The sequence below is a fragment of the Ascaphus truei genome, chromosome 6, assembly GCF_040206685.1.
Source record: "Ascaphus truei isolate aAscTru1 chromosome 6, aAscTru1.hap1, whole genome shotgun sequence".
In the NCBI taxonomy this organism is placed as follows: domain Eukaryota; kingdom Metazoa; phylum Chordata; class Amphibia; order Anura; family Ascaphidae; genus Ascaphus; species Ascaphus truei.
In genome coordinates this window covers 132,334,182-132,361,513 of record NC_134488.1, presented here as the reverse complement: position 1 = coordinate 132,361,513, position 27,332 = coordinate 132,334,182, and the positions used below count along the sequence as shown (strand labels likewise).

At 42.1% G+C, this 27,332-nt stretch overlaps 1 protein-coding gene across 1 annotated transcript; it reads right to left on the bottom strand.

Annotated features, from left to right (window-relative positions):
• Positions 1 to 618: 618 nt before the first annotated feature.
• On the bottom strand, positions 619 to 27,332 carry LOC142497923 (hyaluronan synthase 1-like). Its single transcript, XM_075606377.1, has 6 exons — positions 27,238 to 27,332; positions 22,737 to 22,791; positions 12,542 to 13,461; positions 11,779 to 12,004; positions 2,271 to 2,403; positions 619 to 2,059 (listed from the first exon to the last, which is right to left on the bottom strand). Exons 3-6 carry the CDS (start codon positions 13,418 to 13,420, stop codon positions 1,762 to 1,764), a joined length of 1,536 nt encoding a protein of 511 aa, XP_075462492.1. The 5' UTR covers positions 13,421 to 13,461; positions 22,737 to 22,791; positions 27,238 to 27,332; the 3' UTR covers positions 619 to 1,761.

The window sequence follows — 27,332 nt, the reverse complement described above, 5'->3', positions numbered from 1 at the left end:
CCATCGATACTGCCAGGTATTGTACTGTACTTTAATTCATGCATCTACATCTACTGTATTTTCTTCTCTAGAAAAACAATGTCTCAATTACAGGATGTAACATTTCTCCATGTAACAGATACAGCAATAAGAAAATTTTATTATAGTCTTATTTGACTGTAATACTGTATTTAACAAATGCAAACATTCTTAATGTAGTAATTGTTTAATTATTCTGTTCATTAATGTTTTGCAGGTTTAGCCGCGGGCCGAAGTCAACACTGTGTTCGTGCAGGAAAGACATCCAGCGACACTGTCAGGTAATGTACAGTACTGGAATTCAAGCATCTACTGTAAACCCTGTATACCCTGTACTAGTATTATTGTACAGTCCAGTAGCTTTATTTTCAACCACGTTCCATAGAAACACGCATTCGCAGAAATTCAATGACACGCAAATGTGTTTCAACCAGGTTCCATAGAGACACGCATGCGCAATTCACTACTGTATTTATGCACGATTATTAATATTGAATATTTTCTCTTTACAGACCAAGATGTCAAAGAGCCAGCCTGGACGAAGATGATGAAGAAAGAAGAACATTGTACATTTTGAAGAAGAGCAAAGACATTTGTTTTATTACATTATTCATAAAGCCTAATGTTATGAAATAAAAATATTTCTTATTTTAATCTATTTTTTAGTCTTCTCAAGTTTTACATTTCATTTAATACATTACATACATTTCAATACCATTACATACAGCATGATACTGTGTGATATCGGATTGTGCGAAAATAAACGGGAATAAGGGACGGGTTACCTTGCATTTTGGATTTTGAAGACACAATAGCTCACTAGCGCCTACTAGAGTTTCTGTCCGGTATTGCAACCAACGCTATAATTCCATTGTCACCCCACTGTCACATCTATGCCACGATGTCACTTGATAAAGACCAATAAGTTCGAAACGTTGTGTTTGGCTCAATAAATGAGTTAGTTATTCCAAATTCGTTTGTGCCCTGTGTTCCTTCAACAACTACTGTCCTAAGGATTTCCCCATATACTTTCACACAGTAACCAGTGCTTCATTCCCAGAGCCTCCCCTGTGCCAGCTATTAAATGGTCCCTTACAGCTCTAATCCACCCTCCTTACCATGTTCCCACAGCCTGCAGAGTAGCATTTTCCAATGCACGGAGTAGAGGTTTGGAATCACGGTAGTGTTATAATGGAAAGGTATAAGTGAGCAAATATAAGGGGGAATAGAGTACATTCAGGGGTGTATATTGTTCCATATTTGTTATGTGTCCATCCCCAAAGCTGCCAGTGCTGGTTCCTGATGGAGACAGGATGCTCAGATTGATGGATCTGGTGTTGGCAATTTGTAGCTGGACTCTCATCCTATTCATTCATGAATATCATAGTCATGAGATCTCTTTCTGCAGCAGGTCTTGATTCACAGCCAGTAGAGACTTTTCACGAACATCCAGTAGCTGACATAAGCAATGGAGCCATAGATGAAGTTTGTCTTCTCTGCCTCAATGAGTCTTCTTCGAGTGAACAAAGACATCATGATGATAGTGTAGATGAGACCTGACAGCAGAGTGGCCCTACAGATGGACAGTGGGAGTAGTGGGATATAATTCCACACCATCTGTTCCTGTGCCTACATGCCCCAGCTGCTCTTTTTCATGGTGAGTATGCCAAAATACTTGGTGGGGAGGAGACCCATCATGTAGAGGACTGCATATGGGAAGATTAATAACATGACCATGTTGCCTCAAAGGTAGGAGCCGTAGAGAGCTTTGACGGTGGTAATGAGCTGGATGCAGATGAGGACCCACAGAATGTCCCACAAGTGACAGCTGAAGAAGAGCTTTATCACCGTGGCTATGATGAAGAATGGAAAGATCCCAGAAATGACTGACTCGTAGGTCATCCAAAAGTGGTGTTTGTGCCACCACACGGCATTGTATAGCCACTCCCGGAAGAAGGACTTGATCCAGCGAGACTGCTGCTTCAGCCAAACCAGGAACTGGGCATGGGTCTGTGAATAGCAGTTAGACTGGGCAGTGTACCTAAAGGGTTAAAGTTTGGGTTAGACACTTGTCAAATATCACTCACTGGGACTATTTGTTACTTATTAAAAAGCAGCTATTCATTCGGTGTGAGTCTCATTCACTGTTGACTCTCACTCGTCATTAATGGATTTAATGGAGTATTGATTAATTCTTGCTCCAGCACCTCAACATCTTACTCATCTTACTTTAATTTACGTATTATACTTACTTGGTTGCATACCCAATACTGAGCAGGTGATTGGTAAGATGATGGTCATCTTCGAAAGTGCTGTGGGAACCCCAAAACTTTTGATTGTACCAGTACTCAAGGAACTGCTGCAGAAGGTCATTCCGGTAAAGCCCTGAGTGTTTGGGGAAACAATTGTCAGCTACAGGTGAATGGAGAGACAGATTATCATAGGTCCTATGGTCCATGAAGTCAAGAAATAGTGGTTACAGACCGACATAGATCAAAGGGAAATATTAGCAGACAAAGCTTTTCCTTTATGGTGACACATGGGGCATACCGAGTTTGCAGCTCTGGAGCAATAATCGGGTGCACCATACTCTGTCTGAGATAGTAGTATTTTCTGAAACACTACCAGTGCCATGCGCTACCCCAGGGACACAGTCGGAGATTAGGGAGGTTAATGCATGGCTAAGAAAGTGGTGCAGCAAGGAAGGTTTTTGGTTTTAGAGCACTGGGACTCCTTTTCTGAGAGGTGCAATCCTTATGCTAGGGATGGATTGCATCTCAATGAAGAGGGATCTTCTGTGCTAGGGGGGAGAATGTTAAAAAGGTTGCAGGAGATTTTAAACTAGGATGGAGGGGGGAGGGACAAGAAACAGATAACAAAGTCAATAGAATAGATAGGGATTGGGAAATAGCAAGGGGTCATGGAGGTAGAATGGGGGCAAGTACGAGTTTGGCAGGGAGACACCCATATTAAATACAGATAATGCTAGAAAACTTCTAAAGACTAAACCCAATTGGCATAGAAAGGAAGGAGCAGATAAGATAATAGTACAGACTGAAAAAAAACAAATGCATGCTTGCTAATGGAAGAAGCCTGACAGATAAAATGGGGGAGCTTGAATTAATAGCTACAAGTGAGCAGTATGACATCAGTCATTGTAAAACATGGTGGGATCAAACTCATGACTGGACAGTTAATTTAGAGGGTAATTCAATTTTTTTGGAAGGATCGAGCAAATAGAAGAAGAGGTGGAGTATGTTTATATGTTAAACCTGATCTAAAACCTATTATAAGGGATGATGTCTATGAAGGGAATTACGAAAATGTAGAGACCATGTGGATAGAAATTAGCAGTGGAGGTAAAAGTATAAAGAAAATGTTTGAAGGGCTATGCTATAAACCACCAAATATCTGTGAGATTGAGGAAGACAAAATATTTTTTGCAAATGGAGAAGGCATCAAAACTGGGTCATGTTTGCATAATGGGTGATTGTAATAATTGACAGGTAAGAGCACTTTTCAAGCGAGTTTGCATGTGTAGCTATTCAGAAAGCTGGGGCAATGAGATTAGCATTACAACAAAAGGAAACAGGTTTTTGGGGGTGCTTAAAGACAATTACATGACCCAAATTATTGAGGAACCAACCAGGAAAGGGGCTGTACTGTATTTGGTTATATCAAACAATGTAGAAGTAATAACAAATATTCAAGTTCGGGAACATTTGGGTAACAGTGATCATAACATGGTCTCATTTGAAATAAATGATCAAAAAACAGATTACTTGGGTTCAACAAAGACCTTAAACTTTAGAAAGGCAGATTTCAATAAACGGAGGTCTAATCTACAAGTAATACACTGGGATGATGTTTTTGCAGGGGAAAATGTAGAAGATAAACGGGCAGTCTTTAAAACATTGTTAGAAAAGCACACTTATCAGTGTATACCCTTAATAAGTATAAAGGAAATAAGTCAAAACCAATGTGGCTAAATAAACAGGTGGGGGGGGGGAATGGAAAAGACGGGGCAGGCGTTTAGATTCTCAGAGGCCGATTCACTAAACTTCGATAAGTTCAGTGCATTACCGATCGGGTTGGCATGGTCCTACGCTATTACATTGGTTTAAAAACGATATTCACTAAGAAAAATCGTAAGTTTTGTAACGTTTGGTAAAAAAATGCCAAATCACACTAATTTGTGTTTGCTTAATGAGTGAAATGATGCTCCAGCAGTCTGGAAGAGCTGCACATGTAGACGACGCTACATCTCTGTGCACCGCTCTTACAGGCGATCGCGCTGTTTTAATGTTCATTTTAATAACACTGTATTGAAGCAAGAGGTCTCCGGAGCTTAACTGCATTAATTTCAGCCTCGGTGACCCCGTACTCCACGTGTTACAGGAGAATTTCAACATGGCGCCATCCTCATCCAACTGCGGCACTGTCACAGGAGACCAGGCAGTTTACACCTTTTTACTAGGATCATTCCTTGAGCAAAACAGGTAAATGAAATAAATTGTAAATTTATTCATAGGAAAAGGCATACACACAATGTTACACAAACTACACCCGAAAGACAAACTTACTGAGGGTCTGGGCTACAAAACTAGACTTTCCTAGTTGAATTGAACGCAGAACAAAAGTCTTTAGTTGACCGGGACTTGGCTCGAAATGTCCTGGAACTCAAATGGGCAGGAAGTTCCAGGCGCCACCGCTCTCTTTCCTCCGGAGGTGCTGAAATCACTTCACCGGGAGTTAGCTCCAAACGTCCTGGAACTAAATTCGGCTTGCAATCCTAGCCGCAACCGCTACATTTCTTTTTGAGAACTTCGTCCCAAAAAGCTGGATTTAGAAAATATTTTGCCTTGATATTTCTGAAACAGGTCTCTTGCTATTTGTGACGGGAGCTTTGTGACAGGCTATAATAATACACTACCAAAGATATAACTGGGTTGAACCGGACGAGACTTAGATATGATAAAATATAATTTATTCCTTGAAAAAGGTGAACACACGAGATATACAAATAACAGACAAAATATGGACACTTACTTAAAGGTTAGGACAAGAAAAGTCATCAGGATACAGGATGGGCATTTCTTCCATAATTCAGTTTCAGATGAAGACATCACAGCAATACATGCAGATCATGAAGACCATGAAGACCATTGAGTAAGGGGTGACTCTGAATTATATACCATTTCAACCCTTCTCTTACACTCAAGGCGCCAAGCTGTCTAGCACAAATCTCTTTGAAGCAGATTTTGGCTTCCATTGTAAGTGTGAAGTATCACACTTAAAAACACTCAGTTCCTTGGTTCCTGCCCCCAGTATAAACAATTAGGGCAATTACCTTTTGATCACCGGGCTATGTTAATTCTTGCAGGATGCTCTCCCTGCCCTATTAGCATAGCAGATGGGGGTCTGCATTGTCAGAGCAGACCCAAAACCCCATATACATTTTAATACCTACACATATTAAAATACCCGGTTCTGGTAGGTCCAGCGGGTCCAAACTTTCCAGACCTTAATGCCGGAAGTGGTACACTATAGGGTCCACATTTCAGCCCGCTACGACCTTCTGAACCGGAGTTATACAAATATCACATAAACCATTTCATATTTTATTATAAAAATCTCCGCTAAAAAGAAATCTCAGCGTTTCACTAAATCCCCATTGAAAACAACGGGCTCCGCCGCCGTGGGTTTCAATGGAGCAACTCCGCCGTTGTAGTCAATGGAGTTTCCCGCCATAGACTTTCAATGGAGGAACCGCCGCCATTGAAGACTATGAGAAAATTCAACAAATCTTTACCTGCGTCCACACTCCGTCTGGTTGGTCTGATGGGGCTGGGAATGGGCATGCATTAAAGCCGGAACCTTGGCTACCTGTCACCCAAATCCCATCCCTCTGGTCATTCCAGAACCGGAGATATGGACTTACACATTTCAACATTTTACACTTAGTCGTTTTTTCGCCATGCGGCTTTTTCCCATTGGAATCAATGGCCGGCGCCGCCATTGACAATGCATGGCGCCCGCCGCCATTAGATTCAATGGTGCGACCCTCCTTCTCCGCTCGACCCCTTACGGGGGTCCCTCATTCCCGGACCCGGTGTGGATCGTGTGTGGGGGTTCCTAGGGGTTAGGGACAAAAAGAACTTTATTCCCAGGGGCCCTAGAACCCAAGATTCCCACGCCAATTGTCGTTGAACTTGACCGTAGTGATTAAACTCTTTTAAAAGACATTGTATCCGCTTGTGTGGTCTGCGGTTTGGATGGCTGCCAACCTGTTTCTCGAGGCAGGCGTTGAGGAATCTTCATTGAAGTCAATGAGCCCATTGACTTACAATGGGAAACCGCCGCTCCTCCTCTCGGACGCCACCTGCTGGTCGTCGCTGGAAAACAGGTCCAAAACCGCTACTTCTGCCATAAGAAAGCATGGAGGCTCAATGGCGACCTATGGACGGCTGCAAAATGGAGCCTGAAAAGGCGGGAAAATTACACAAAGGGCTATAATCACTATTTTAACATTAACCCCTTCCCTCCCGCATCAACCCTTGTGTATGTGTGAGTGCAAACACCAGGATAACACAATACCTTTACACAGGGGAATAAACATTTGGATATTGAAGCAAGGCAAAACACATTACTGGACCTCAGTCCAGTTAACCCCTTGCTTCCCTGATGAGAGTAGAGGGTGGACTAATGGTGTGTAACCCTTTAATCCCGGGCCAAATCCTCTCTACCATGACACTATTTCTTTCAGAGCATCTTTTGGTACATTCAAATTTGCCGCTGCTGTTCTGGCGCTTAGAATCTGATGACCAGATTGGCCGAGTGATTCGTGTAGTATCTCTGAGTTCATTCATGAAATACTACAGCCAATCCCAGCGTGGGAACTTTCTCACCAACCAATCAGAGCGCTGCCAGTCTACTGAAGCCGGGCAAGTGGGACTTCTGAATCAGCCAAGGGCATGCGCAAGCTTGCTACTTTAGCCACTTACTATTCAGAAGCCACCCGCTGGGCTAGGCTCCTCACAGTCCGGTGGGGCAAATGGTAGTCCCGAGGACTTCCATTCATCCCAGGATGTGTGTGCTCAGCCTAAACCCCCTGCCCAAATGTCCTTCACACCTCTGACAACCTCTGTGGCTTTCATGTCCGATGTCTGAGTAGACACACTGGCACCAAGTTGGTAGCCCAGTGGCCTGTCAGAACATTGGTCCTGAAAGTCCCAGCTCATTATACTGTGCACAAACCCTATATGTATTTTAAAACACACTGTTAATAAAATATACACTATCCTACGTCTGCTGGCATGGAGAATAGAATGCAAAGCTGCACTTTATTTCTTACTAGCCATATTCCCCATACACTATAAACTAGACTTAGACTTAAAACTCCTCACAACCTTATATAGAGTTGGAGCACCTCAGAACCCCTATACCAGGTTCTGGGAGACCTGGGCATTAACTGGGTATCTCCCTTTACCTGGGATGCCTTGACCGTTCCAGCGACACCTCACATCCCTATGTCTCATTTACCTTTCTGGTCTGTGCTGAAGCAGGGAATCCTAGCGGTGAGTCACACAAGCATTTTCAAGGGGAGATTTTGCTGGGACAATGTGCCTACATGTATCCGTAAATCAAGCATGATTCTTGGGTACATTTTTGGGGTATCCAGCAACTCTGGACCCCGACTACCTAGACACAATCTGACAACACTTTCTCCGCAAACCCCCCCTTGAAACTCATAGCCTAGCAATCCCTGCTCGCTGGCACTCCTGGAAAGGTAAAAACATAAACATTCTTTATGGTCGCATAATTTTACAACATGCTTATACAACAGTTAGGCTCAAGAGCTGACATACCTGAGCCCCAAATATATGGTTCAGAGGTTACCAAACAGTCTTAACCTTTATTAGTGAGCCTGGTTACCCCTTCACCGTCACAGGCACCAACTCTTGCCCCACGATGCAATGATCCTCAACAGCAACATGCGCAGAAGTCCATAATCCTCTGTTGATTGCAGAGGGGTCTCCGGTAAGTTCGTTCTTTCTTTCCTTCTTTTCTTCTTTCCTTCTTTCCTTCTTCTCTTCTTTGTAATCCAACAGGTGAGGTCCCGGACAGGAGATGTTGATCCGAAGGCTTCTTGGGGTCTTACGAGACATCACAGGCTTTTTATAAGGCACATGTACCATGTGATGGCTTCAATTTTTTTATGGTGTGCCATCATCATAAAGGGAGGGACATCAGCCAATCAGGTAGGATAGGCTTCCCTCCCTTTAAGATGATGTCACTTCAGCAGAAAATAAATAAAAAATGGAAGCCATCACATGGTACACCAACCAAACAGAATGGTGGATATACCATGTGATGCCTTTCCTTTTTTGGAGTGATGTGACATCATTAAAAAGGGAGGGAAGATAGCCAATCAGGAAGCATGCCTCCCTTTTTGATGGCGTCACATCACTCGAAAAAAGGAAAGGCATCACATGGTATATCCACCAATCCGATTGGTTAGTGTACCATGTGATGGCTTCCATTTTTTTTTTGCTGTAGTGAAGTCACCTTTAAGATGACGTCACAGCGTTACAAAAATGGAAGCCATCACATGGTACACTAACCAATCGGATTGGGGATGTACCATTTATCAGTCAAATGTGATATCGCAGGCCTTATATAAGGTTTATCCCGTCTCATTTACCCCAAGAAGCCATCAGATCAACATCTCCTTGACCTAACCTGTTGAATTACAAAGAAGAGAAGAAAGATGAAAAGAAAAACTAAACAACTTGCCGGAGACTCCTTTGTAATACCAGAGGCTATCAAGCACTGAGTTTGAAGCAGGGGAGCCTGGTTCAATTCCCGGTGTCGGCGCCTTGTGACCTTGGGCAAGTCACTGTATCTCCCTGTACCTCAGGCACAAAAAACATAGATTGTAAGCTCTACGGGGCAGGGACTGTGTATGTAAAACGTCTCTACGTAAAACTAGCAGCGTTATATAAGAAGAAACGATTATTTTTAGAATTATTATGGGCTTCTGTGCATCTGCTGATGAGGATCATTGCGTCGTGGGGCAAGAGTTGGCACCGCAGTTGGATGAGGAGGGTGAATTTTCATCCCCACAAAGGTAAGAAACACATTGATTGTATTTGATTTAATTATGTATTTTTTTAGGATACCCATTGACTGGCAATGTGTTTATCTATGCCCCCTTATGGGTATCGATAAACACATTCACAATCAATCAATTTTTTTGGCAAATGTTTGTTTTTAATTAATTGTAATGTATTGAAATTTAAAAAAAAAAAAATTAGGTTGCTCATTCATTGCCATTGTGGCAATCCATGCCCACATTGTGGCAATCCATGCCCACATTGTGGCAATCCATGCCCATATTGTGGCAATCCATGCCCACATTGTGGCAATCCATGCCCACATTGTGGCAATCCATGCCCATATTGTGGCAATCCATGCCCACATTGTGGCAATCCATGCCCACATTGTGGCAATCCATGCCCATATTGTGGCAATCCATGCCCACATTGTGGCAATCCATGCCCATATTGTGGGAATGTTTACCACAGTGACAAATCAATGGATAGAGGGGAGGGGTGGGAGTAGTTGGGCAGGGGAGGATGGTTAGGCCACCCGGGTGGGTAGCAGGGGAGGATGTTAACCCCATTATTACCATAGCAGTTACCAACCGCTAAGGTGATTAAGAGTTTATTGGCCTGTAGTTAGTCTTTTTTATTTTAATGTTGCTGCCCACGGAAGAGGCGGAGGATGGAGATGAGGATGAGGGCAGCCTTCAACCTGGCATGGGTAAGTACAACTTTAATTTACTTTATGCTGGCTGGCCAATGTTTTATAAGTTCATAGCAAAAATGGATAATGAAAAAATGATTGCAATAGAAAGTAAGATCAACCCTAAAAACTTCTTTAAGTACCTTAATAACAAAAAAATTAGAAAAGAAAATATAGGACCCTTTCAGTGTGAGATGGGTAGGCAGATTATTGAAGATAAGGAAAAAGCTGAGGTATTAAACAAATTCTTTGCCTCTGTGTTTACCAGGGAAGAATCAATTTCAATAGTAGTGCTGCAGGGGGAAACCAGAACCTCCATATTAATGAACAATTGGTTAACTGAGGAAGAACTTCATAGGCAGCTTGATAAAATTAAAGTAAATAAGGCACCTGGCCAAGATGGCATACACCCAAGAGTTCTTAAGGAGTTAAGTTCAGTAATAGCCAAACCATTACATTTAACATTCAAGGACTCAATTTCCACAGGCCCAGTAGCACTGACTGATGTAAAGCAGACGTGGTGTCTATATTTAAAAAAGGAGCTAGATCACAACCAGGGAATTATAGACCTGTAAGCCTGACATCAATAGTGGGGAAGTTACTTGAAGGTTTAGTACATGATAATTAGAAGTACCTAATGGAAAATAAATTATTAATAATAGTCAGCATGGATATATGAAGGTCATGCCAAACTAACCGTATTAGTTTCTTAGAGGAGGTAAGTAGGAATATAGAATAGGGTAATGCAGTTGATGTGGTCTACTTAGATTTTGCAAAGGCTTTTGATACAGTTCCACACAAGAGGCTAGTGTACAAGATAAAACAAATTGGACTCAGTAAAAATATTTGCACCTACACTGAAAACTGGTTGAAGGACAGACAGCAGAGGGTTGTAATAAATGGAACTTTTTCAGGTTGGGCTAAAGTTGTGAGTGGAGTACCTCAAGGATCGGTACAGGGACCCCTGCTTTTTAACTTATTTATAAATGACTTGAGGATGGCATAGAGAGCAAAGTCTCCATCTTTGCTGATGACACTAAATTGTGAAAGGTAGTAAAATCAGAGCAGGATGTAATTTCTATCCCGAAAACTTGGATAGACTGGAAATTTGGGCAGGTAAATGGCAAATGAGGTTTAATGGATGGAAGGGAAGTAAACATAATTATGCCCCTATATAAAGCATTTGTAAGACCACACCTTGAATATGGAGTACAAATGTGGGCACCAGTCCTTAGAAAAGACATTATGGAACAAGAGAAAGTGCAGAGAAGAGCCACCAAATTAATAAAGAGGATGGACAATCTAACTTATGAGGAGAGGCTAGCTAAATTAGATTTATTTGCATTAGAAAAGTGGCGTCTAAGAGGGGATATGCTAACTATATACAAATGTATTCGGGGACAGTACAAGAAGCTTTCAAAAGAACTATTCATCCCACGGGCAGTACAAAGGACTCTGGGCCATCCCTTAAAGTTGGAGGAAAGGAGATTTCACCAGCAACAAAGGAAAGGGATCTTTACAGTAAGGGCAGTTACAGTGTGGGATTCATTACCCTTGGGGACTGTGATGGCAGATACAATAGATATGTTAAAAAAAAAAGGTTGGACATCTTTTTAGAAAGGAAAGATATACAGGGATATACGAAATAAGTATACATGGGAAGGATGTTGATATAGGGAGTAATCTGATTGCCAATATTTGGAGTCGGGAAGGAATGCATTTATCCCCTTATGAGATCATTGGATGATATTTCACTGAGGTTTTTTGTTTGCCTTCCTCTGCATCAATATACTGTAAATACAAATATAGGATAAAGTATCTGTCAGCTAAATTTAGCATGAACGTGATGTCTTTTTCAACCTCATCTATTATGTAACTTTGTAACTATGTAGCAATTTTTCTGTAGTGCATACTGCCTATATCCAGAGATGACAAACCCAAAAAGAGACCTACCGAGGGGTCCACTGATACAGGAGACACAGTTGAAGTAGGACTGGCAGGCTCTCTCCACGTTGAAAGTGATCCAGTACCTCATGCTGCTCAAGAAGTTGAAGTAGGAATCGGAAAGATTCAGGATCCGGACATCTCCTCCCACGGCTCCATACTGCTCATTGGACTCCAGGACCTTCACTAGTTCTACGGTAGCCAATGGATCGAGTTTGGTGTTTGAGTTACAAATCTGAAAATAGATCAAAATCTTACTCACCCAAAAGACCCCACTGTAATTGGAGCCATGTATTCACATGTAGTCTGAAGTCTACATGAAGTCCTAATAAGACCTCATGTAGAAACCTAGAGAGGAGAGCCCTACTAGCCACAAAAATAATTCTACTTATACCCAACTGCCAGCCAAAGAGGAAACACCTATTTGCCATTTAGAATCGTAAAGAGATCCTTTTGAGCCCATGAGAGAAAAGATCTAATGACATTGAGAGGATCCTCATGAGAAACAAAGACCTCCCGGAGTGGCAATACAGAAAAAGATATTGAAGCACAACCATAAGAAACAGCTCATTGGACACAGTGATATCTCTCAGAGTGAAACATCTAAATATGCACAGCGAGAATATACAAATTACAGTAGCTGATAATTGATTAAAGACAAAGTAACAGAGAGTTAGGAATATTGACAGCATGAATAAGAGACCAGCCAAGACATAGAAGAACAAAAGGTTTCTTTCTCTCACTCTCTGTTGCTGCAGAGAAAGCTTCTTACCTGGATATAATCCACAGAGTCCCCGAGGGCTTTTAAAGGTGTGTACATGACTTCTCTCTTCCCTCCCTGCTTCTGCATGATGCACACACACCGCTTGGTTTTGATCAGGTGCTCAACTTCCTGTCTCGTAGGATCCTCAATTTCAATTTCATCATAAATGGGCAAGTCTGTCTCCTGGAAGTCCTCAGATACCTCCTGATTAACACTACTCGTGTTCTCATAGTCAGAACTCCTTTGGCTGCCCTTTTGCTGAATGGGTTCCATAAACCCCTCATCAATCACACCTAGTTCTTGGTTATCTCCACTATTCCATTGAATTCCAGCCATGTGTTTGTATTTTTCCTGCATCCCCATAACACTGAGGCTCTCGGCAGCTTTCTCTGGGTCCCAAGAATGATAGTTGTTTTCCCAGACAATCGTTCCCACATCCTCCCCCTCAAACATTTCTTTGAACATATCCATCATGTAGCTGTCCTCCTTTCGGTTACCATCAATGACCATGATTATCTTAAGTTTGTCAGGAGGGTATTGGATGTTCTTAACAGACTCCAGGCATTCTCGTAAATAGGCTGGTTCTTTCTGGTAGACTGAGATGGTCAAGGCCACAGTTTTGGTGTAACTGCAGGTCTGACTAACCCTCCTCATCTTCCGGTGCTCCAAGAATGCAAAGAAACTCTGGATGATCAGGTGCATGGCTACGAATGCCCCATACAGGCCAAAAGATGGGATCCGATACTCATCTGTCCCTACACAGATACTGTCTATGTAAGTGCAATGCACGCCACCCAGTACTACTAGCAATGCAAATGAAAAGGTCAATATCCTTCGTACAACGCTGACCCAAGTCCGTTTCCCCTTTCTTGGTTCACCCATCGCCATGTAGAGAGGACCTTAGGCTATGACCTCTTCATCTAAGGTGGCTGTAAATAAAAAAAGTGAAATGTTGATTTACATTATAAAAAGAGGCAAAATATAGTAGTCAAGGAAATTAGTATACATGAATCAATACTAGGGATCATATCACAAGGGCATGGATTAAAACATGTTCTCCAGCACAAAAGTTAATGGTCAAGTAACTTTATCTACCTTAGGTCTTGGACCTTGTGCCACATCAGTACAAATAGAAGTGTAAATAGTGCTACATTTAATGATTTAATCACAAACTAGTTGTAATAGTCAGAACTCAAAGAGTCTAAACACAAATGGCAGCCTCGGGATATTCAACATCTCCTTAGCTTGATGGTTACTAAGGCTGAGTTCAGACAAGCTGTGATGCGATGTGCGTGCGCTTCAATCAGACTTAGAACTATGCAACTAATTTTGATAGATTTATTATAAATCATTCTTCCTGGTAATGCACAGGCTATTAAGAATTTATTTAGTGTTAGGTACCCTTGAGATGTGGTCTGCCGTGTAGAGGCTCAAGGGCGTACAACACTTTGACCAAAATGTTAAACTAAAAGATCATTTTATTCAAAAGATATCTATATATATATTTAGGCACTGTACCGTGTATAAGTTTCATTGGATGTAGCACTGAGCTCTGTCTGTGTTTCATCCCCTCTATCTACAGAATAAATTGATGTATTCCTCCCATCCTCCTGCCGGAAACCATCCTAAACCCCAGAATGACATAAATGACAATGACATTAAGAGTTAATGGCATTGGGATAGCTGGGGGGAGATGTGGCACGCTTGCGCATGTCCCTTACCTATTTCAAATTTCCCGCTGACCCGACTTTTCTACCCGACTTGGCTCTGATTGGCTGCTTGAGAAAGTTCCCATGCGCTGATTGGCTGTCCGGTCTGCTTCTATTTTATGAATGAAGCAGAAAATACCCTAGGAAGCTATGAGCCAATCAGATTGTGTGTTCCCCTAAAGTCTGAGCTGAAAGAGCACGGGCGGGATTTTCAAAGATGCTCTGTTTGTAATAGCAAATAACCGGCTTCGATTTCAAGCCTGAAAAGCCTGCCCGCCAGAGACTAAGTCCCGACTTTTGCGCCCAAGATCTCAGAAATGAAATTAGCGGTGGCTTGTGGAGTTTTATGCCGGTTTAGGTTCCAGGAGATTCCGGGCTAAGTCCCGGTCAGGGTAAAACTCTCCCATAGAGTTCCCTGCACCTAGGAAAGTCTAGTTTTCAACCCGAGCCTCAAAGTAATTGCGTCTTTTCATCTGTATTTTGTGCTTCATTGTGTGTAAGCGAATTTATGCCGAATAAATTACAATTTATTTCTCTACTTTGTTTTGCTCAATGAATGATCCTGGTAAAAAAGGTGTAAATAACCTGGTCTTCAGTGACAATACATAGTTACATTACATGAACAAGGTTAAACATTATATTTACAGACATTTCAGGGACAGTTAGAGATAATATATGTTATAGGCGTACAGTATGTAACCGTTACAGACCAGATTAACCTGTGAGACAGCAGAAGTCTTAAAATGACTTAAAATGGAGGCGGTTTTGAGAGTCTCAGGTAGATTGTTCCAGGTGTGAGGTGCACGGTAAGAGAAGGAGGAGCGGCCGGATACTTTATTAAACTTCAGAACCGTGGATAATCTTTTGGAGTCAGATCTCCTGTGATAAATGCTGCGTGTGGTAGGGGTGAGGAGCTTGTTCAGAAAGTATTTGAAGGCAAGGGAGGAAAAATATACATTACATCTGGACTCAAGTGATGGCTAATCTTGTCCTCGGAGCATTTCGCAGTGATGTGAGTTGTAGATACATTTACTACAAAGCTGCATATTGAATTGTAGAGGGTGTCTAGTTTGCAAAGAGGAGTTTGGGGTGTCGTGCCATATACTATGTCTCTAGAGTCTATAATTTGTATCAGCATCTGCTGTGCGATACGCTTTCTGACCAGCAGACATAGGGACGATTTGTTCCTATAAAGTACACCTAGTTTGGCATAGGTTTTGGATGACAGAGTATCAGTGTGTAAACCAAATGTTAAATGGGAGTCAAGCAATATGCCCAGACACTAAAAACTAGTGATTGGGGCTAGGATGGTATTAGAATTGGTTCTGAATTGGAGCTCTGTTGTTGGTAGTTTTAGAAATGTTGCCTTAGTCCCAAATACCATCATTACAGTGTTTAAAAATAGTTTGTTTTGAGAAATCCAGTATTCAAGTCTTGAAAAATTAGATTGAAGTGTGTGTCCAAGGTCAGTGAGGCTCGGGCTGTGTGCATCTTAGATTGTGCCATTCGCATACATGTGTATTGAAGCTCCTTACAAGCTGTGGATCAATCAATATTGTAGACTGGAAAGAGTAGGAGCCCCAGAAAAGAGCCTTGCGGGACCCCACAGATGACAGATGACTCTGCTCTGGAAGCTGCCCTCTCCTACGGTGGCCTTTCCTTCTCCCACACTCCGCGCCCTGATGGCAGGGGTGGAGGCGTGGGGCTCCTGCTCTCCTCTCTCTGCCGTTACCGAACACTTCCTATTCCCCCCTCTCTTGCTTTTCCCTCCTTTGAGGCTCACACTGTCCAGATCTTCTCTCCTCTCCCGGTCCATGTGGCGGTCATCTATCGCCCACCTACCTCTACTCATTCCCCTTCTGCCTTTCTCTCTCACTTTGAATCCTGGCTCTCTTTCTTTCTCTCCTCAGACTCCCCTGTTCTTCTCCTTGGGGACTTCAATTGCCACATTGATGACCCCTCTCTCCCTTGGGCTTCCCGCTTTCTTTCTCTAACCTCTTCTTTTGGCCTTCAACAGTGGACTGCAGCCAGCACCCACAAGGATGGCCACTACTTAGACCTGGTTTTCACTAAAAACTTATCTCTCTCTGATTTCTCCATTTCCCCTTTTCCTCTCTCTGACCATCTCATTCTCTCTATCTCGCTTCTCCCCTTCTCCACCTCCATCTACCCCCCCGGTTCTGCAGAAACCTGCGCTCTATTCACTTACCTGACTTTGAGTCCACTTTACGCTCCTCCCTCTCCTCTCTCAGCACTGCTACAGACCCTGACAACCTGGTCAGGAACTACAACTCTGCCTTGTCCTCGTCTCTTGATCTACATGCCCCGCTTTCTCTCTGCCGCACTCGCCCATCTAACCCTAGACCCTGGCTAAATTCCCACACGTGCATGCTGCGTTCCTCCACTCGTTCATCTGAACGCCTCTGGAGGAAGTCTCATACTCTCGCAGACTTCCTTCACTACAAATGTATGCTATCCTGTTTCAACTCTGCCCTCTCGCAAGCTAAACAAGCCTATTTTTCTGCACTAATCAACATGCACAAGTCTAACCCACGCCGACTGTTCTCTGTCTTTGATACTCTACTCAAACCACCCTCAGCTGCCTCTCCTTCCTCCATCTCCGCCCAGGACTTTGCTGACTATTTTAAGGAAAAGGTGGAATCCATACGGCAGAACATCCCCTCTGTTTCTTCCTCCCATCCTACACCTCTTCCTAACTCTCCTCCTTCCTTCCTTGACTCTTTTTCCACTGTCTCAGAGGAGGATGTGTCGCTGTTGATCGCCTCTTCTCCCTCTACCACTTGCTCTCTTGACCCCATTCCCTCCCATCTCCAAAACCTCTAGTTCCTACTATAATCCCTACGCTCACACACATTTTTAACTCCTCCATCTGCTTTGGAACCTTTCCATCCTCCTTCAAACATGCAACAGTCATACCATTACTCAAAAACAGCAAGCTTGACCCTACCTGTCTTTCTAACTATCGACCTGTTTCCCTCCTGCCTTTTGCCTCTAAACTCCTTGAACGTCTTGTATTCTCTCGCTTGCTCCATTTTCTCAACACCTATTCTCTCCTAGACCCTCTACAATCTGGCTTCCGCACTGCTCACTCCACCGAAACAGCCCTCACTAAAATAACTGACGACCTCCATGCTGCCAAAGACAGAGGTCATTACACTCTGCTCATATTACTCGACCTCTCTGCAGCATTTGACACAGTGGACCACCCTCTTCTCCTCCACATTCTCCATACTCTAGGTATTCGGAACAAAGCTCTATCCTGGATCTCATCCTACCTCTCCCATCGTACTTTCAGTGTCTCTTCTGCTAACAGCTCCTCCTCCTCTATTGATCTCTCTGTGGGGGTACCCCAGGGCTCTGTCCTGGGACCTCTTCTCTTTTCTCTGTACACACTCTCTCTAGGTGACCTAATAACATCTTTTGGGTTTAATTATCACCTCTATGCCGACGACACACAAATATACTTTTCAACACCTGTCCTTACACCTGCCGTACAAACCAAAGTTTCTGAATGTCTCTCTGCTATATCATCCTGGATGGCCTCCGCCGCCTTAAACTCAACATGGCTAAAACAGAGCTCCTCATACTTCCTCCCAAACCTGGCCCTACTACCTCCTTCCACATTACTGTTGGAACTACAATCATTCATCCAGTAGCCCAAGCACGCTGCCTAGGGGTCACACTCGACTCCTCTCTCACATTCGCCCCTCACATTCAAAACATTTCTAAAACTTGTCGCTTTATCCTCTGCAATATAACAAAGATACGCCCTTTCCTCTGTTGCTCGACTGCTAAAAATCTGACTCAGGCCCTCATTCTCTCCCGTCTTGATTACTGTAACCTCCTGCTGTCCGGCCTTCCTGCCTCTCACCTGTCTCCCCTACAATCTATCCTAATCGCTGCTGCCAGAATCACTCTATTCTTTCCTAGATCTGTCTCAGCATCTCCCCTCATGAAATCCCTCTCCTGGCTTCCGATCAAATCCCGCATCTCACATTCCATTCTTCTCCTCACTTTTAAAGCTTTACATTCTTCTGCCCCTCCTTACATCTCATCCCTAATTTCTCGTTATGCACCATCCAGACTCTTGCGTTCTTCTCAAGGATGTCTTCTTTCTACCCCCTTTGTATCTAAAGCCCTCTCCCGCCTTAAACCTTTCTCACTTTCTGCCCCACACCTCTGGAATGCCCTTCCCCTCAGTACCCGACTAGCACCCTCTCTATCCACCTTTAAGACCCACCTTAAGACACACTTGCTTAAAGAAGCATATGAATAGCACTGTGGATATTCTGAACACGATACATAAAGCTTGACCCCCTGCAGACGCACTTACCAGAACTCCCCCCTACTGTCTCTGTACGTTCTACCTACCAATTAGACTGTAAGCTCCTCGGGGCAGGGACTCCTCTTCCGAAATTTTACTTTTATGTCTAAAGCACTTATTCCCATGATCTGTTATTTATATTATCTGTTATTTATTTGATTACCACATGTATTACTACTGTGAAGCGCTATGTACATTAATGGCGCTATATAAATAAAGACATACAATACAATACAATACAATGACATCTAAGGGTTTTAGAGTTAGAACCTGTGATAGACACAAATTGGGATCTACCCGATGGTTATGAGTGAAACCAGTTTAAAGATTGCATTAAAGCATGCTCCCTTATTCCAGAGCACTGAAGCTTATTTACACTACCGACACAGTTTATCGCAGTGCGGCCAGATCCGCAAGCCGGGAGATTTCCCGGCTTGCTAGTGGCCGCCCCTCGGCATGCCGCGCGTCACCGACGCGCGGTCACGCGTCATCGGGAGCCTGCGCCCCCTGCACGCGCGTCCAGGGCTCCCCGAGGGAGCCCTGGTGTCCCGCGATGTGGGGGACGGCGGCAGGGGGTTCCGGGGGACCCGGCGGACCCGGCAGCGGGAGGGAGAGCGCCCCGATCGGAGGGCGCTCTTCCGCTGCTTCGGCGCGCGTCCGGCACCCTCCGGCACGCGCCAGTTTACTGCTGCGGCCGAGAACGGGCAAATGCTCGAATAAACTCGGCCGCAGCAGTAGCAAGATAGCATGATCAGCAGTATATTTTGCAAAATGTATGAATATTGTACCATTTCCATTCCACAGTGGATTTCATTGCAAACTTTTTAAGAGGGTGGTTACTGTGGAGTGGTTGGGGCTAGGCAAATTTGTCTTGGTATAGTGATAGCTTAATTAGGAGTGGACACATTTTTCCATGACTTTGGATAGAATTGGGAGAAGTGAGATTGGCCTGTAGTTTGAGACAATGTTTTTGTCCCCACTTTTGAGGACTAAACATCTCTGGTGGTTTTCCAGGTCTTATGGATATGGCCTGCAGACAGGATAGAGTGGACTAGGGAGGTAAGCGCGATGGCAATGGCTGGGGCACCGAGATGTAGGAACTTTGATTGCATTAGGTCAGGTCCACATTGGCTGCTTAGTTTGAACGTGAGGAGCGCCTGTGTAATCTCCTCTTCAGATACGGCGACACAATGTGAGCAGTGTGGGGAGAGGGTGGGGCTATTGGGGTACTCCCCGGTTGGGCTTCATGTTTGTAGTTCCGTTGCGCTTTGGCGGTAGGAAGTGGCACACCCCAGAAAGTATTCATTAAATGCATTAGCAATGTCAGTATGATTTGAGTACTGATGTACTAACACTTACAGTACTGCTTTAAACGAAGTGTAAATTCCTGGCAATTATTTGAATTTTCTGTTCCACACCCACTACTGCGTCGTGGCCACAAAAAAATATTTTTTTGCAGCGGTCATAGTACTCTGCAGTAATGATAGGTGGCGCTAGTGTGTCTTTAATCTATATAGGGATTTGAGCGCACTGTCCCTCCAAATGCTCTCCCTCGGCTTGCAAGTCCTCCCTGCAGCTCCTAATCTCCGTGGGGCACACTCAGCACATAATACACAAAAATAGGAGCGCATGAAAGGAAACCAGAAAAACAAACAAAATTAGTACATACATTTTAATCATAAAATATAATAAACAGATAACCACAATGGATTGTATCAAAATGGAGGCCACGTGACACTACATAAAGATATAGACCACGAAGGTCAAAAGGAGCCCGTGACACACAGGGGAGTGGGGGGGAATCACCCAAACCCACACAGGGAGGGCTTAATGAGCTTATTGAGTTGGCCCCATTTTTGAAATAAAACAATGTATGGTCCCCATTTTAATGGGAATTGAACTACCCTGCATTCCCCATCAATCTTCGCTCTTTTTTCCCTTATTTTAATCATGAGGTATGTTAATCTTTATATATATGTTCATTTTGCTCTTGGACAAGTTTGTTTTATAAATAATTAGGTTGGAATCAAGTGATACCAAACACTTATAGAATTTTTGATGGAATGTTTCTGTATTAATATATTGTATGATATTCATTTTTTACTTAGTTTTTAGCTGTATGTCACCTTTTATTAGTGAATATGCCTAAGATGGGTGTTGCTTATTAGGTTTTATACATGGTTTTATTTATGATGTAAATATATATGCACTGGTTTGATGCAATCCCAAGAGCAATCCAATAATTAATATTGCCCATTGTGTTATAGTTCAATATGGGTGTATATATATATTGTATATATCGGTAATATTTATATAGGGTCTTGCGAGTTGAACTCTGATCCATTGTTAAAATATTGCAAGCTGCGATGAGTTTGGTCTAATTACTATATGCCATCTCTTGCAATTGGGATAACATATCTCCATATAATATTTACTCTGTATTTTATAGCTATTAGAAATGGTTACATGTTCATTATTACTATTATTAAATTAATTTACAGGGTTCTGCGAGCTTAGGTCTGATCCATGTGTAGAAAAAGCAAGCTGCGATGGTTTTGAAATAACATATATCTTTTTGGCCATCTCTTGCAAATGTATATCTTTTTAAAGCATCTTTTATTTATTTTATTAACACTCCATTATAGACATTATTATTTCGTTTTCATGCATCATAAGGTGTGTTTTCTGTGTTTTCATGTATATGTATGTCAATTGGTCTCTGATTGGAAGGTTGATTTATTTGTTCAGACGATGCTTCTCATTGGTGGATCTATTATCCTATTGAGGTATTTAAACATCCCTATGAGAGCTTATGACCATCCCCTGAAGAAGTGTCATGACACGAAATGCGTAGGTGATGTCATCACGCAGCGTCGCATGTCCGTGACGACGGTCTTTTGCGCTGCTGCTACTGTCCAGAGACACGACGAGGACGCCACACGGGAGGTCTTTCAGTGCTCAAGTCTGTTTCTTACCATCCTGGTAGCCTTAGCACTCCCTTCCCCTTGTTCCAACTAGGGGGACTCCCTGTGTGGGTTTGGGTGATTCCCCCCCACTCCCCTGTGTGTCACGGGCTCCTTTTGACCTTCGTGGTCCATATCTTTCTGTAGTGTCATGTGGCCTCCATTTTGATACAATCCATTGTGCTTATCTGTTTATTATATTTTATGATTAAAATGTATGTACTAATTTCGTTTTTTTCTGGTTTCCTTTCATGCGCTACTATTTTTGTGTATTATGTGTCTTTAATCTGAAAACAATGTAACCCATCCCTTATTCCCAAAAACTTCCGATGACTAAAAAGTATATTTAAAGAATTACCGTATTGGCCCGAATGTTGTGCGGTCTCGCACATAATACGACCCTAACGTTTTGAAGGTGTTCTACATGAAACATTAAGGGGCCTATGCAGAGAGCAGCGCTATTTCAAAACTCGCCATTTTTTGGAGAAATTCGCGCAGAAAACGGCGAGTTACGAAAAACGCGCCAATTTTTTTTTTCTATTTCTAAAACTCGCCTTGCGGCTGGCGAGAACCTCCATCTCGCCAGTTTTAAAAATATCCTAATGCAGAGAGGCGCGAACGGCATCTAGCGGCTGTTCGCGCCAATAAAATGGCGCGATTGTCTCCTTTTTGCCTCGACAGGAAAAGTTGGCAAGAAGCTGCCGCTCGCGGCCATAGGAAAGGAAAAAAAAGGCGCAAATTTTTTTTAACACATTTCTGCAGCGCGCATCTCGCCAATTTAAACTCGCCACACGCATTCATGTTAAACATAGCAGAATTCGCACATTTCTGCATATGGAGAATAAAACTCTCCAAAAAAGCTACTTTTTATTAAACTCGCCAATTTTAAAATTCGCTGCTCTCTGCATAGGCCCCTAAAGGTGCTAGGCTGCACATATAATACGAGGACAGTTTTTGGAAGGACATTTTTTGGGGGAAAAAAAACATAGCACTGTATTCGGGCCAATACGGTACATTTTTATCAGAGTAAATTAGAGCTTAGACATTAATAATAAAGACTTTGTGAAATCTTCTTACAGTAATAAAATCTTCTTTAACCAACATGTTCTTCTGCTGTCTCTTGTGTAGTTTAAAATGTTAAATAATTGTGAGATTTTGTATCACCAATTGAATGGAACGCACATTACCTTAACTAACGCTGGATGTGTGTCCTACACGAACAAGGTGTTGACGTTGGTTAGCCTGCAAAAAAGGAAGAAAACAAGAATTAAACAATGACAAAAAATAAATTAATGTATAAAAAACTGTCGTATACTATTAACTGTGCTGTACTGTGCTGTTGTGTGTGCTTGTTTTATGCTTGTCAATAACCATGGAAAAAAACAGATGTGCTGCGCTTTTCTAATATATTATTTGTGTATATCAATAATAATAATAATAATAATAATATACCTAACCACTAAAACAAAAATGTTACAGTGTTAATATTATGGCTGCCTCACTAGTCATTCTGACCACCCAAGGCAGAAAAAATACACACAATGAACAAACAGTACTGGATGGCGCCTAAACATATAATAAGGACAGTTGGAATACCAACTATTTAAAAGTGTTAATATACTTAGGAAAAGGGAAAAATATCAGCGTGACTGTGATAAGCAAATAAATGTCCTAATCAGTCCATAGATGCTTGAAATGATGATGCTCAGCATATGCAAAAAAAGAAACAGAAAAAAACAACACAGTGTAATACTGTTAATATTATGAGCAGGCTAAACTGATAAACAAGGCAATGAACAATTCCTCAGAGGTAGGAAAAAAGATCCACAAAGGAAGATAAAAAGAACATTTAATGATAAAATCTAAAAACATGTGCAAACAACAAAATAGCTCCACTCCTCACGTCCGCGAAAATTGAAAGCCTACTTACAGGAGAGTAGTAGGACATGCGCCTTCATGCGCCTTCCAAACTATTGAAGGCACATGTCCTACTACTCTCCTGTAAGTAGGATTTCACTTTTCGCGGACGTGAGGCGTGGAGCTATTTTGTTGTTTGCACATGTTTTTAGATTTTATCATTAAATGTTCTTTTTATCTTCCTTTGTGGATCTTTTTTCCTACCTCTGAGGAATTTTTCATTGCCTTGTTTATCAGTTTAGCCTGCTCATAATATTAACAGTATTACACTGTGTTGTTTTTTTCTGTTTCTCTTTTTGCATATGCTGAGCATCATCATTTCAAGCATCTATGGACTGATTAGGACATTTATTTGCTTATCACAGTCACGGTGATATTTTTTCCTTTTCCTAAGTATACTAACACTTTTAGATAGTTGGTATTCCAACTGTCCTTATTATATGTTTAGGCGCAATCCAGTACTGTTTGTTCATTGTCAATAACCATACTGTATTTGTCTCAATAATTGAAGATCACCCAATTCGAACCCCATAGAACTGGTGTGGCGTGCACTAAAACATCCTCTGCTAAAATATGTAAAACCAGGAAACTAAGACGAGCTATAGAAGGGGATCCTGAAGTACTGGGATGAGACCCTAACTGTGGAAATGTGACATAAGTCATGTAAATAATGTGTTACTGGTCGGTCTTGAAAGAACCGGAAATTGATTTAAAAAAAAATCAACTCCTTTAATGTTACACTTAAACAATTTTTTTTTTTTTTTACTCTTTCAGATGCAAGTTTCGGTAACAGCTGAAATGTATCCACCACTGATGGGGTGTGAACATCTTCATCAGATTTGACCGTTGGTTAACAAAAGGCAGGTGAGGTCATTGTTCCCGCTTATAAATATATGCATGCCATTAGCGCATCACAGGCAACCTTTAGTTGCCTACGCCACATTCAGGGGAGGGTGGATGATTCATGCTCAATATGAGGTATGCAAGTTACAGTAAGCACTGACGGAATGTACATATTACATTGGGGCACAGCATTGCTTAATGATACATGGCCTTACAGTGAAACATTCACCATTTATTTTTCTGCTGGAAGATTACAGTAGAAAAGTATTCTAAATGATTGTTTTAATGTCTGTTTACCTAACACGTAGCATGGTTATTGTGTGGAATAGTTTCATTATGACACTGAGGAGTATGACTTATTCTCAGAATTACTGCAACTTATGTTGAAGAAATATGGCACCTGAGGGGCAGGGAGGTGACTTGGCTTCACATGAATGAAAGCCAGAAAGTACTGCAGAAACCTTTGTCACTGTTATTTCCCACGTGTGTCTTTGTTTGATTGTAGGTACTGTACAACCAAGGTAGGTTAGAAAGATGATGAGTGAAGGAGGGTATGCTAAGTATCCTAAGTGTTGCATTTTACTTACATTTTATCAAGCCCCCTATGAATTGTTTGTTAATATGGAGGTTGTGGCTTCCTCCTGCGGTACTACTATTGAACTTGATTCTTCCCTGGTAAACCCAGAGGCAAAGAATGTATTCAATACCTCAGTTTTTTCCTTATCTCCAATAATCTGCCTGCCCATCTCACACTGAAAGGGTCCTATATTTTCTTTTCTAATCGTTTTGTTATTAAGGTAATTCAATAACTTTTTAGGGTTGATCTTACTTTCTGTTGCAATCCTTTTTACATTTAAAATCTTGCTAATTTGATTGCCCTTTTGCAACTTTTGTTACATTCCTTATAATTCTGATACGATGTCTCAATTGAATCAGTTGAAGGCTGTATTCTGTGTGTGAGAATAAAGTTCCAGTTCTTTTATATACCCTGCCTTGGAGTGCAATTAATTAGGGGGGTAAGAAGAGAGTTCTCCTGCAGGGATTGCCTCCAGCACTCCTGGATCCTGCAAGAGATGGAGGCCCTGCACTAGTAAGACAGAACCAGCCATCACCCCAAAAGCCTGTCCTGTCTTCCCCACTAACATCGGCGGAGACTCAGCGCTTCTGTGAACCAGCAGGTAACCAGCGCAACACACTCTGTAATAGAGCAATCTCCCAGAGGGCGGGGGAAACCTGTTACACCTGTTTGAAAGTAAATTTCTTGCTTTATCCATTGTAACATCACCCAAAGAAGAGATCAGTGTATCTCGAAAGCTCGCACAAATAAAAGCATTTAGTTAGCCACAGAACGGTATCGACTACTAGGTTGTTTTTGATTATTAAGATCGGCTAACATGGTACAGATACCTCTACATACATACATATACATATATATATATATATAACATGGTACAGATACCTCTACATATATACATTGTGACATAGTCCAAAGATGTTAGGCAGCTTTCTGCCCCGTTTTAGGTCAGAAAGTGCAGGAATAGTTAAAAATGATCCATTCCACAGCTTCACATTAACTCAGGCTGGTGGATGGAAAATCCAGACCACAGATTACAATGGGTCTAGTTCTCCCTCACCTGCTCTTCTAATCACATGCACAGGTATTTAGAGCAGAGAGGTTTGCATTTCACTCTCTCTCCTTAGAGCCTGGAGGCTGGGGGTTTCACTGCTCCCCTGCATCTAGTTCAGGGTGGACGGCCCCTCCAAGTATCACAGTAGCAGAGGATTTGCCTGGATACTTGGGACCGAGTTCCCACCATGAACAGATAAGACAAACAAATATGTATTGCTGTTTCTAAAAGACTATGCTTTATCTAGTGAACCTAAATGAGAGGGCATTATTTTAAGCTGGGGAACCAGGTTAGTTGGCCCAGCAGCAGTTAGAGAGGCTGATTCAACATGCGTAGTTAGATCCCTGAATGGGATAGGATTTTGTTTATATAATTTGGTTTGGTTCTTAGAAGTGATACTGTGTGAAATGCTATAACACTGATATGAGTAAACCGCTGAAGGTTAATGTCTGAGTGCCTCCTGCCTACACATGTTAAAGCTGCAGTCACTGATTTGGATGAAAATAAAGCAGACAGAAGCCTGAGTTAAGCAACGTAATACTTTGCATGATCCTGTTTGTTCTATAATTAACCCTAGAAGACTGTGTCGGGAAGATCCCAGGCAGACGTTAGTGCTACAAAAGAGGGGCGTTTGTCACAACATATACTGTACATATATATATAAATATATATATATGTGTGTGTGAGTGGTTTGACTGGCTTTGCATCTAATCCCAGACTGTCTAGATATATAGATGTGTGTGTGTGTGTGTGTGTGTGTGTGTGTGTACATATGTAGATAATAGATATATTGATATACCTATGTATTATAAAAGAAAGGAAACAGCACTCCATAAGAGATCATTTAAATCAATATAAATTTCAGGCTGCAAAGGAAGCCCCCTAGGACCAGCATAGCAAGGGGGAACATGAGTATATGGAAAAGTTCCAGCAGTCCCAAAAAATATTATCAAACCTATATAATAAAGAAAAAATATCAAAATGTATTAATCAATAAACTGAGAAAAAATATAACAAGGTCAGTGTATGGGGATAAAAAGGTCAGTGTATGGGGATAGCAAGTTCAGCTCTTAGGATTGATTACATAGAGTTAAGCAAAATGTATGCTGTAAAAATAGGAGAAGATTTCTTAGGTAATCCTATTTCTTTATAAGAAAAGAAAGTGCAATTGTTAGTTCGTAAATGAAAAAACAATGAATACTCTCTCACAGCGACCGCTGCACACAGGTAGGGAGATAAGATACATAGACGCTTATATTGATAGATAGACAGAGCGAAGAAAGTGTGATATCTCTCTTACTTGATAGCTGCCGGTGGCGATGCTGCTCTCTCTGCCCCTGTTCAGTATCTTCGTTTGAGTGGATCTGTGTGGCTGTGTGTCTCTGTGTGGCTGTG

Coding starts and splice junctions, on each gene's coding strand:
- LOC142497923 (XM_075606377.1), bottom strand. CDS start 13,420: ATGGCGATGGGTGAACCAAGAAAGGGGAAACGGACTTGGGTCAGCGTT. Junction 12,005..12,541: donor ACTCTGTGGATTATATCCAG/GTAAGAAGCTTT, acceptor ATCTATTTTCAG/ATTTGTAACTCAAACACCAA. Junction 2,060..2,270: donor AGTATTGGGTATGCAACCAA/GTAAGTATAATA, acceptor TTAACCCTTTAG/GTACACTGCCCAGTCTAACT.